The sequence below is a fragment of the Oryzias latipes genome, chromosome 16, assembly GCF_002234675.1.
Source record: "Oryzias latipes chromosome 16, ASM223467v1".
Classification (NCBI taxonomy): domain Eukaryota; kingdom Metazoa; phylum Chordata; class Actinopteri; order Beloniformes; family Adrianichthyidae; genus Oryzias; species Oryzias latipes.
The window spans coordinates 11,306,251-11,318,924 of NC_019874.2; the positions used below are offsets into that span (position 1 = coordinate 11,306,251).

The 12,674-nt window shown below is 41.3% G+C and overlaps 1 protein-coding gene across 4 annotated transcripts in view; it reads left to right on the top strand.

Moving 5' to 3' along the window:
- Positions 1 to 9,390, top strand: part of cdkal1 (CDK5 regulatory subunit associated protein 1 like 1) — a 259,064-nt gene extending 249,674 nt beyond the window's left edge. For all 4 annotated transcript variants that reach the window (XM_023963815.1, XM_023963816.1, XM_023963817.1 and 1 more), the window contains one exon: positions 8,806 to 9,390. In XM_023963815.1, the coding sequence (XP_023819583.1) occupies positions 8,806 to 8,949 (144 nt within the window). In that variant the 3' untranslated portion in view covers positions 8,950 to 9,390. The remainder of the gene's footprint in view (positions 1 to 8,805) is intronic.
- The last annotated feature ends 3,284 nt before the right edge of the window (positions 9,391 to 12,674 follow it).

Below are 12,674 nucleotides of genomic sequence, written 5' to 3' on the forward strand. Positions count from 1 at the left end.
GGTTCATGTTTAACGAAAAATGTAAATACACTTATTATTTGTCATTATGCTTTGTACACAGTGGAGTAGTTGTGGTCGAGTGAACTTGTGTACATCTGGAGGTGTTTCTGAATCAGAATACGCATGTGTACACACACACTGTGTGTGTATACAGAGCTATCGCAACTGAAATTGATGTTTGGATTAAGATCTTTTGTGTGTAAAATGACAACAGATTGCTCTGTCTGCTGGCATGCTGTTGCGTGAGAGCCTTTGATTGTCGAGGAGGAAAGTTGAGAAGGTCGTCCTCCACTGCTCCTGCTATTTATTCATCTTTCTCTTGCTCTCTGTAACACGAGTAGTTTTAGTGTTTTTAGGGTTTGAAGGAGCATCGGCGATGGTGTTTACAAAAGCCTCTGCTCACGCTTGGAACTCCAGCTGCCCCGCACTTTGTCACTTTGCATCGCTGAGTCAACCATGACCAAGGAGCCCGTTGCACACACACACACACACACACACACCCACACACACACACACCCTGGAGTCTGCGTGCAAAGAAGGACATTAACAGCTGCAAGGCTCATTGAGAAATGTGACCACCGTGCATTGTGCTCTCTGGTTGCTCTGCATGCCACAGTTTACATGTTTTTCTACACCGGGCAAGAATGTACCTAGTGACTGTATAGGAGAACTGGACTGAGTGACCACTCCCCCCCACTCGCGATCCAAACAGGAAGTACCTGCTGGTTCCAAGAAGTCAAAATCCCAGACCTCTATTAGGGAAATAAACTCAGTCATCTTCATGCCTGAGTTTATTTGCCTCGTGCCTCAATGAAAGCATGTGGTGCCAGCTGGCCCCCACATTGAACAATCCAGAAGTTTGATTAAAGATTTTTAATCGCATTTTAAACGTTTGCTTGAGATTCTCCTAAGCCCACTTTCAGTGGAAGGGGTCGTGGCCTTCAAACAAGCTCCTGATTGGCTAGAGTGGTTGCTATAGAAACGTTGACTTAAGCAATGTCTGAAGTCCATCCCTTCTCCATAACTACCCCATTAAAATACTATATTGTAAAAACAAAAGTATGAGCTTTTTACGAAGGATATTTATGAATCCACTGTGTTTGGAGGATGAAAAAAACTTGGATGGTTGTATAAAAAAATTAATTAAAATCCAACTTTTTTTTCTTCATAACAAAATCATTCAATTTCAATGCATTGTGGTCTATATTCATCAATCTACTGAGCATGGATGCAGAGACTTTGGATTTTGGAATTGTAGATTTCGGATAGCCCTACTGTATGGCAAACGCACTATAAGTAGTGAAGGAATTCGGGCACATTCTCAGACTGACACAGACCAATCACTGCTTATTGATGTTGTCTGACATGGCAGCGCCCGTGTTGCAAAAAAAATGGCGACTAAATTGACACCATTTCATCGGAGCCAGAAGTAAGTGACGTTGGGTGACGTCCCACTCACTCGGTCCAGTTCTCATATAGACGATGGCTGTACCAGACATCATTTTAAGGCGGACACGTTGGACGGGAACAATCGTGTTTGTTCTGAAGTGACACAGAAACATTGGAGAGGCCTCCACTTCAGTTTTTTTCTTGCTGGGCTCGACTTTTATGGTTCCCCCTCCGAGCACACAGAGCTCAATAATTTTTTGGGGGGTGGGGGGGGGGGGGTATTTTGGTCTGTTCTACCACTGCGAGCAGAGAGACAGGCATTATCCTACACAGGGCTGCACACACACAAAGTCAAATAAACATGCTCCTTTCCCCACAGATAAATGCACAAGTGTCGCAGCACGCAGGAGGGAAACTAAAGCTTAAAGCTGCATCTCAGATGTTTTCATCCTTCTCCCTTCCTTCCTGTCTTTACTTCCTTTCTTCTTCTTTTCTCCTTTCCCCTTGTCTCTTCCTACTGTGCTGACATGCACCTACTGGCACTTGGATTTTCACTTATCCTTCCTACTAGTAATAGATTTTAGGCTGTGCTATTCAGTCTGTTTCCAGGCACCCTGTTGTTAAAAGACACCTGCAGAGAGACAGATAAATAGAAGCATCAAGAAGAAGGCAGTGCATTTGGCCTGTCAGCAGAGAGGGGGATAATCAGTTTGGTACTCAGTGTTGCTTTTCTTTCTTTTCTTTCGTCCTCGACTCAAAATAAACCACTTTTTCACCCCCAGTTTTCTTGAAATATTCATCTTGGCCTTTCCTCTGAATTAAGACGACAACAATTGATTTTGTTTTAATTCCATTTTTTTCTACTTTTATTGAGGGTTTTGACTTGTTAAGAATGTTTTTCCTGGTAAAATTTAAAAAGGTAGGCCATTTTTGTTCAATTTGACTGAGAAGAACTTTGCAATTTTTCACAGTTTCACTTGCTTTGTTTACCAGCATGACACACTCAAACAGAAATACACATGATAGTTTCTTTGGGCAAAAAAAACAAGATAATTTTCCCTGAGGGAGTCTGACAACAGCATTAGATTAATCAAGCATGCATGTGTCAACGAGAACGCAGTAACTGATTCCCCCTCCACCTTTTGTGTCTGAAGTTACTGTAAGTAACTTATGGATGTGTCACCCAGGCGTAGTCGGTCACAGGATCCGCTCCGCTTTGTGTATCGGAACAGAGGAAACCACTGACAGCAGTGCAGTAAAAAGAGGAGAGGGTGCTGGTTGGTGTTTGGGAGCCATTAGAGAGAACAGATGAACGGCAGGAATGTCGAGGGGGAAGAGGACAGACGCTGCCCGGCTGCTCACCACACGTGAGTGCGACACGTGTGGGCGTGCCCCGATCCTCGGACACATGCAAACGCCGTACCTGCCAGCAGGTGTTTGAGCCCACGCAGGTCCAGACACCTGCATGTGGGTCGCCCGGAGAACTTTCTAGCAACTTTTCAGCTTCCACCTATGATGGAACTTCCTTCATTCGTTTATTTACTTAATGACCCACCCTGTTGAACATTGTGTTTTTGGTGTTTTTAACGTGTTCTTGTGGCATTTTTCTGATGATGGAGGATAAGAAATTATTCTTAACTTTGAATTTATGAGTATGTCTTAATTTACAGTGTTGTAAATCAATGCATTGTAAAAAGCGTGTAAACAGATGGATCACAGGAAGGGGAGGTGGGCTTACTTCTTGCAAACAGTACCACAACTCAGAGGTGAACTTCTAAGAAACTACAGTCGCTCTGCAGAAAATGTGTCCTAAAACATGGGCTAAAAACAGCATAAACATAATTTAAAGACCACTGTGAACGCTCTTAAAAATAGATCTAAAGATGATCGAATTGACTCAACATTTAATTTTGGCAAAAACAAGTTAAAACCAAAAGATTCCTTCTGTGGTGCTGCACATGGAATTTACAGAGAAAATATATTAGCAATTGTAGAATAATAGGTAAATCTTTAGCTGGCGGTCAAAGGGGTAAAATGTTGAGAGAAATTCAAGCACATGGTAATTTCAAGGAAATTAGTTTGTGTGGTGTTGTAGATTCCCACCTGTTCAAAAGTATCCTCTTTACTTTCTTATATGATAACATAACTTTGAGAAGATCAAAGGGTATCGTAGAAAGATACCACAGACGAACTTCGAATGACCAAAGTTTGGCAGAAGTGGAATGTTTCAGCACAATCATACAAAGACCACTAGCAAAATGGCGCAGGTTTTCTAAGAAAACCATTAGAAGTGTTACATGATCGAGACAAGTGACACGACTATGACACGAAAGACTCCCGCACACAGTCAACCTTGATGGTACTTTCAATTACAGCTCGAACAACCAAGTCACTTTAAACCTTTCTAGGAGTAGATCATTGAGAGACTAAAAGCCTCTTTCTCTGAATTCTTCGAAAACATTCAAAGTGCTTTTGTAATTAAAGTTGAAAATGTCTCAAAACCACTGTGAAGGACCCCGTCCTCCTCTCACACGGACAAATTGGTGGCTCTGCAGCGATTTTTACTCCTGATCTGTCAGAAAACCCATGATATAATGACTCCAAACTGCAAACTTTATAAATCTTTCATTGGCCTTCCAGTCATTTGACTTCATCGTGCAACTTAAAGTAATGCTACATTATTCAGCATCGCGCCATGTTATGTTTGGTGATGTTACGGCACTTTTTACACGACTTACTTTTTTTAATATTTAAGAAAGAGACAGCTTTATGGACTAAAACAGATCCAAATCAACAGATCCAAATCTGCTGGATCTAAAGAGTCAATGGTAGAGAAAAGGCATTTTCCTGGAGTTGATGTATTGACTTCACAGTGTGGTGCAGATCTGGGCAGAGAGCAGCCAGTGTGCAGGCTTCTGAAGTAGTCCAAAATAAGTTGCAAATCAAATCAAACTGGCTGTGGGTCAGTGGATGAGTCCACTTTCTTTACTGCTGGTGGTGGTGGGAGAAGTGGCTTGTAGAGGCAGACCAGAGGAATTGAGTCAGTGCAGGTAGTAGTCAGTTAACGTGAGTGAAGAATATATTGGGGGTAGGAGGGCAATGTGTAGGGGGAATCGGTACCTACGTTCTGGTTGACAAATGGAGTCACGTGATGGGAAGCAGAAGTGAAAGACGACAATATATACGACAACAAAAGTATCTTTCAAGCAGAAACTCCTGACGTGTTGTGTTAGGTTAAAGTCCCACTCCCCTCATCTTTTGTTATATTTCAAAGCGTTCCCAGCAATCTTTTAAGTATGATTATGTTTTTTTTTTTGCCAAAATCCCAAAGCGTGTTATTTTTTTTAGGACATCATTCGTACAGAGTGCCATTAGTATCCCCAGGGGTCTCTGTTTACATTGTCTCCCACTAGCTTACAGCCCCTCACACCCCTAACCTAACATTACTGGTGTAACAAAAATGGCGAGCCATACTGGACCAATCCAGTCGTACAGTTTTGATCCAGATGCCAGCTCAAACGAGGAAAAACAAAGACAGACATGAATCCAGTCATCTACAAGCGGATGCATCAGAATGGAGCAGAGCAGGGAGTTTGTGCCCCACCTACTTTAGCTTCTTACATCACAGCTACAAGCTTTTTCCAACACTATTTTTTCATCTGCTTCTGATTAAAATAACAAAAAAATCATTTTTTTTTTTTATACATGTCCTCCATCATCAGAAAAATGCAGAAAGAACATTTTAAAAACACCATTTTCATTGAGTCTTTAAACTACTCTAAGAGAAAATGGAGAAAAACCTTCAGCTCTAGTCTGTTTAGGCCATAGGAATAATAAAAGCTATCTGCTTTAAAAAAGAAACTACAATCAAGGGACCAAAAGTAGAACCTGCAGACTGTGTGTCTCAGACAGACTAACAGACTAAAACAAATCAGGTTCAAAAGACTACCATACATTTGTTAGCCAGCAACAACAGGACAGACATCCACTGGTTTGGGAAGAAAACAAGACCCGGACACAATATAAAACGTAATAACATCTGCTTCGCATGAGATTTCCACGAGGCACCTCCAGCTAATAGAGATTGATTTCCACTCACAAATGTTGCGTGTCAACTCTCTCATACCATTTGATGAACGTCTAAACTGAAATGACCAAATCCTCTGACTCTTTATTTGATTAGCAATCAGTCGGTTCGTCCTTGGAATCCATCACGCTTCCATACAACAATGTAAAAACAAATCAGCGTCCAATCAGATCATTGATGAGTAGAAAGCCCATAACCAACACAGACTGTTAGCAAAGAAACACCAGCAGCAGCTAGAAAAACTGATAGAAGAAGAAGAAGCAACAAACCAAAAACGCTGACCTCTCTAATGAAGTCCAAAACAGTAATTGCTGCAAAGAGCACACCTTAATAGGAATGTTTACTGAACAATTGAGCCTTCAAGTGAAACAAACTGGCATATTTACAGGTTTCTTTCAAATCTACCATCTTAAAATGTTCCTTGATTAATGTGAATCCTCTCATTACCTGATCTATTCAATATCTGCAATAATGGCACCATGCAAAGCTGCACACGTACCCGCATTACCGCATCATTACTGAGTGACGATCATCTGCACAAGCAGATGGCGGATTTTTATGAACACCTTCATCCACAAGCTGTCTGGGAGATCAGCACATTCAAAACACAGACTTTATTACTGTTGTCTAAATCTTAACAGGCTCCAGAGGGGTAATGGAGAAACTCAGAGGGTGAAGAAGAGGAGGAAAAGATTCCTGTTTCATAACACCGCCATCACGGCGATGGATCCTAATATCAAGAGGCACTAATAGGTGCATTTCTAAAGATAGATAATGATTAACGGCAGTGATCCGTGAAAGGCGGTAATGCGGCCCACCTCCACAAATAAAATGGAGATTCCACTGGGAACCGAAGGCAGAGTCAAATGATTAAGCTAATTCATGTGTCAAAAAGAAGAAGATGAGGAACTGTTGTTTGGTGTGTTACCTCATTTTATTACTATTTTAAACTAGACACTCATGTAAAAAAAAAAATCTTTTGATCAACTTAACTATAGCAAATTCAGGAGCAGACAGTAGGAATGGACTGATTTTCATTTGAACAAATTAGTCTATGTAAACAGCTAAAATATATTAAGGAGGCCAGCTGAGTACCAACCTCCTCCTCTGTTTTTCTATCTTAGTTAGCTGTGACAGTTTGTTGTCTGTGGCCTCCCTTTTAGCTCTTTCTAATCCTTTAAAGAAAACATATTTGTCCTCAAATATAGTGAAGGCATCATGTAATCTCTATCTATCTATCTATCTGTCTGTCCCTCCCTCCCTCCGTCCGTCCGTCCGTCCGTCCGTCCGTCCATCCGTCCGTCCGTCACTCTTCCAAACCTGTTTAATCCCTTTTGGGTCACAGGGTTGCTGGAGCCTATCCCAGTTGCTGTTGGGCACAAGCGGGGTACACCCTGAAAAGGTCACCAGTCTGTTGCAGGGCCACACATTGAATATGCGCCCAGGGACATTGCTGAGTTAATGCCCATTTTGGGTTTCCGTGTTCAAAATACTCGCGTTCATGTGTGTTTACGCACCTTTTTCTAAGACTGCTGTCAGGCTCTACATAAATCATGTTGGACTAGATCTGTAAAGGAAAAAGCAGTTGTCAACGCATGTCACAGGCCACGTGTTAGCATTTCACACACCCTGCCCAGAAAAAAAACATGCATTTCACAGAGAAAGTTCCCAGGCAGGACTTTAACCAGAGATTGTGAGGCCAGAGTGCTAACCACTACACTCCCGTGCAGCCCGAGTCTGAAATCGTAAAGTCTTAATGCCGTGTCATACGGCCACTATGTAGAATTTGCGAATATTCCACAAAGTAAAATTTTGGCCTTCTTTGATATACGTATAATAGAAGTAATTCATAAGTGTGCGCAGATGTCCATCGTTTAAGCCAACGGCTCTTTACGTGAATTCGGTTTTGAGCTGTTCAAAATGTTTGGTCGTTTGAGAATTACACATTCATTCATTCATTTTCTATTCCGTTTTGTCCCTTTCGGGGTCATGTGGCTGCTGGAGCCTATCCCGGTCACTTGTGGGCGAAGGCAGGGGACACCTTGGACAGGTCGCCAGTCTGTTGCAGGGTGGAATGTCCTCAATCACACACCCATTCATTCTCACACTCACACCTATGGACAATTTAGAGTTGCTAATTAACCTATGAAGCATGTTTTTGGACGGTGGGAGGAAGCCGGAGATTCTAGAGAAAACCAACGCATGCACGGGGAGAACATGCAAACTCCACACAGACAGGTCCCCCATTGATGTTGTGTTCTTCTTGTCCCCCAGCCAGGACTTGAACCGGGGGCCTTTTTGCTGTGAGGCAAGAGCGCTAACCACCGTGCAGTTTATGCGTATTTTATGTAGTTTATACGTAATTATTATGTAGATTCTACACAAGTGGGCGTGATTTTTGTGAGATTCATACCTAAATTAGTGGTTTTCCACGACTGTTCCATGCATGTGTAAAAGACTTTTCATGCATGTACCACCGATGTATAACGTTTATATCATGTATATAGCGCACATGTAACATTAACATTAATATCATGTAATTGATCATCGAATCACTATTGAATTGCATATAAACAGCGCAATGACCACACACGGTTCATGTTGTGTGTTGATTTATGTCTATTCTGCGTGGATTCTTCGTACTTCTGTGGTTTTAACGTGGTCCATTCGTGATACATCTATCAAAACTTCCCGTAAAGACCCACACCTTTTCTCCCTTTTTCCACCTATATTTACGTATGAACAATTTTCAATTCTGCAAAATGCTCAAAATATACGTAGTGGCCGTGCGACACGGCCTTTAGTCAGGTATGTTGTCTTGCCCTTTTACTTTATAATTTACTAAATGTTCTCAGCGCATAGGAATTCCTGATCTCATGCAAGCAGGTCATTCAAAGTGTGACCTCATCCAGAGTGTGCACTTGACTCTGAAACTGAATCCGTCTGCCTACATTAAATCTGTTCCTCCTTTGTACTCTCATGAGTCGGGTTGACAGTCACCAATGACTACTCCTGCTTTCAGATTACTGCGTATTATTCATGTCAAAAGGTTGTGGGGTCCTTCCTTACTGCCATCTTTGACTTCACCTGGTCATCCTGGAGTTTGTTTGTTTTTCAGTCGTGTTTGAGATTAATGAACACATAAAGGTTCCATCTGGTACCTCTGCTACTGAGGAGCTTAAAAACCACAACAGGGCTCTTTGTTGTGCGTTCAGTTTGTTATGTGGTCACTTGATTCCATCCAAGGTTGTGTCATTCAGACATGGCTCAGGATGGGAAATGGTAACAGTTGATCCTGATGGGAATTAAGAATGTTGCTCTCCCTGCAGGAGCAGTCGGTCCGTGGAACCAGCGGTTCATCCTCCATCCTGATTGGCTGTTTCAGCGTGGATAGAGAAGCACTGAAGAAGCTGGGGATCGGGCTTGCTGTAGCTGCTGCTCTTTTAGCCTTCATCATTGACAAGTTGTACTGAGTTCTTCCTCTAATGTAGCGTTAACTTTGGGACAGAAGACGTTTGTATCTTTACAGAGAAATAATGATGTTTTAATTCAATTGTAGATATCATTTTTAGGTTTTTCCTCAAAATCTGCAACAAACTGATGGATTTTCTCTGAAAGCTACATTCTTTGTTTTGAAATGTCTTTATTTTATTTTTTTACATCTTCGGAACAGTTCACAAAGAAGCTAAACAAAACTCAACATCGGGGGGTTTTGAAGGTTGAAACTGCTGTGCAGCTAAAGAATGCATCCGTATTTTATTTGATTACATGTCCTTTCTCTCTCAAAGCCCTCAGTTTTGAGAAGGACACAGTCCGAATATTTTTGAGAGTTTCTATCATCTGTGTTGTTTTATTGTGTTTAACTGCCGTCTAAAAAGTGTTTTGTGTGATGCAATAAAGATTGAAAAAATCCAGATTGTCTAATGACTCCTCTGACTATGAAAATGAATTCAAACAAGAAAAACCAAACTAGAAAATGAATTCATTGATGATGGAGACGTCATGGAAGAGATGGGATGACCTGCAGGTCCTTTGTTCAGATGATGCATGACTTTAATGAAACAATCGCTGGTTGTCAGCTGCTGTCTGTGTGAGGAGAACATGAAGCACACAGCAAACATGACTCTTGTTCTTGTAGATCCATTTCATAAAGTCTAAAATACATTAAGTCAGATGATAGATGATAGTGGCAGTGTTAATTTCATCAGTTTTTTTGAGTAACGGACCATGTAGTCTTACTTTATCCATCCAACTGTTTTCAAAATCCCTTCTGGGAGTCACAGAACTGCTGGAGCCTATCCCAGCCACTGTTTGATGAAGGTGCAAACTATTTTTCCTAGTTTGTTGCGGGGCCACACAACCACAGACCCTCATGTTCACACCTTGTGACAATTTAAATCATCAATGCTGTTTACAGAACTCATGTAGCATAGTTGTGGACTGTGGGGGAACCCTGATTTCCCAGAAGAATATGCATGCAGGAGGAGATCATGCAAACTCCACACAGAAAGGACTCAGCCGGGATTCGAACCAGGACCTTCTAAAATTTGTATTAAGCGTGCTAACCACTGCACTGTTGTGCAGTCCTACTCATATGAAATCTTTCAGTATTATTCTAGTTTTCGTTTTTAGCTAAATGTAATGGTTTTAGTCTCATCGTCTAGTTTTATCCCCTTCAGTAACCCAGTTCTAGCTCCAGTGTTGAAGATCTTGGAAATATCGTAACTCTTCAACCGTTTACGTAATTAACGCAATTCCAACAGAATCCAAAGTGGAGAAGAGCACACTTTCCATTCGTGAAGAGCTTACCAAATTACCGTAAATCGGTTGATTCTGTCGCAAAGAAAAGCGATTTTGCGCCTTTATCCAACACTTTACGTTAATGCATTGGTCGCGTTAACAGTCAGACTTACATTCGTTTCAAAGAGCGTGCATGATTTAGGTGTCTATTAGTTTTATCTCTCTTAATAACCCAGAAATGGAGAGTTCTTATTGAGTATCTTAACCACTCAACTCTTCTAATCTTTTCCCTATAATTTTTTCTATAATTAAATGAATCCATTTGTTCTGCCCTAATATTATAAGTGTAAGATACAGCATCATAGTCTTGAGTCATTTATGCCACTTTTTATTCCGTTTTTATTTGCTCTAGTTGGTAAAAAAGTTTGTTTTTTATCATAGTCTTAAGTTACAGACACGCCAGGCATGTGATGCGGTTACCCGTGGTGTTCACACTGAACAAGCAGGGAGGGGCTTCCTCTCCTGTTCTTTTTCTACTGTTTACCGTCGCCATCTACTGTTCGGAGATGGATTCTAAACAGTATTGCATGTCCCACTTTCCTTTTCCTCATGTTTGTGTGACTGTGTCTGCGCTTTTATCAGCGCGTGTGTGTTTGTTCCAGGCGCAATGACATCCTTCAATTTTGTTATGTTTTTTTTTGCCGTCTCCTGCGAATGTGTCTGCTTATGCCAGAGCAGCCTCATGTGGCGTCTTTAGGTCCCTGTGATGCCGCTGGAGCACACAGGAGGGACTCATCTCTGCGTCGCTTGCCTTCGTCTTCATCGCTCTCTTGTCTACACACACACAGCCTCATATAAGCTAGAAACAAGGGAAGCTGGCATGTCATACATTGATTTGACAGACAGATACATGCATGTACTTTTTATAGAGTAGATGCGTTTTTCTCTTTCTCACAGACTCGTAACACAGTGCAGCTTTGTAGTACATGGCCTAACGATGCGTGTCACACACTCAGACAACTTTGTATTAGGTGATCAAATGATTTGTGCAGCTGTGAAGCTTGTTAGATCCATCTAGCCGAGCTGTTTTCTTCTGCAGCCATCCTGGAGCTCCTTTGATGCCTTGGAAGCACATTTCCTCCCTGTGAATGTCAGCGACTCCATTGTTCTGCAGTGAAATATGGACGCAGCGACTCCCTTTACATTTGGACCATCATCACTTACTGTGAAATATTGAGGCAGCGCCATCCAAAGATCATTTGTCACTTTGCATCATTCACTTCGGTTGCTTTCAATAAAAGCAGGAGTTCAGAGATTTTTTTTTTGTCCCAGCGACAGCTGCTGTAAATTTGTCATCTGTGCAGCTGAAATGTGAGACTGAAAAACTTTAGACAAAACAAAAGAGCTTTACTGTGCCTTTGCTTTTTGTGTTTGTTTTGTGATTTAATTTGACGGACTTGAGTGCTTTCGAATCTTTGTGGTCTGAGCTCTAATAAAGGAGAAAGTTTTAGTGGTGCTGAAAAGACCAAAGAGGAATACGCAATGAGTGACAAAGGTTTTTTGTCTGTTTTAGAAGACAGAAAACTTGCTGAATTTCTGGACGTGCCTGAAGAAAAGCTGCCAGGAGGACATCTTAAGCTGCGTTCTCACCGCTGTGGGCGACGTGCGTTTCATGCTTCCACGTTCAAAACTCGCGCATAGCTACGCAAGTTTCTTCAATCGTTTTCAGGCTCTACCTACAAAACGCGACCTCATTGAACATGTGGAATTCACTTTGACCAATCAGGGACTTGGATTTGGCAGTGATGGATGGATGGTGTTCCTTTTAATTCACGGAAGTGTCCACCGTTTGAAAATTGATCATTAGGGAGGAATTAATAATTGCATTTTTTACCCGGATGGAATTATACGACACCAAGGCTTCAACATTTCCCACCTAGCTTCTAGCCCCGGTTAGCAACATTCCAAAACACCGTTAGCTAAATGTGCATTCCTGATCGTGTTTAGCGCATTCCTGAACACGCGTCACATGCTCGCTGTGGACGTAGCTTTACAATATGTATGACAGTCATTCAACAATGTGCCTCAAAGAAAGACAAAAAAAAAAAAATAGCATTATTATAGTTAAAAAGTGAGGAAAAACAAATGATTTTTTTAGGATTTAGGAAACCTTTCCTAAATTATCACGTTACAAAGTCTTCTAAATTTTAAAAGGCTTTAGACTTAAGAACCATGAAAGACATTCTCCAATAAAAATTTGTGTTTTTTTTTAAAATCATTTTCTAGTAGCATTTTCCTAAAGATGGAGGACATATATAAAGACAATTCATCTTAAATTAGGATTTAATTAGGATCTTACTTAGGAGGCCGATGTCCATAAAGTACAGGATCAGAACTCTTTATTGGACAGGAGACCCACACTGGCTGTACAACTCATGCTATCTCACACTAGGTCCTC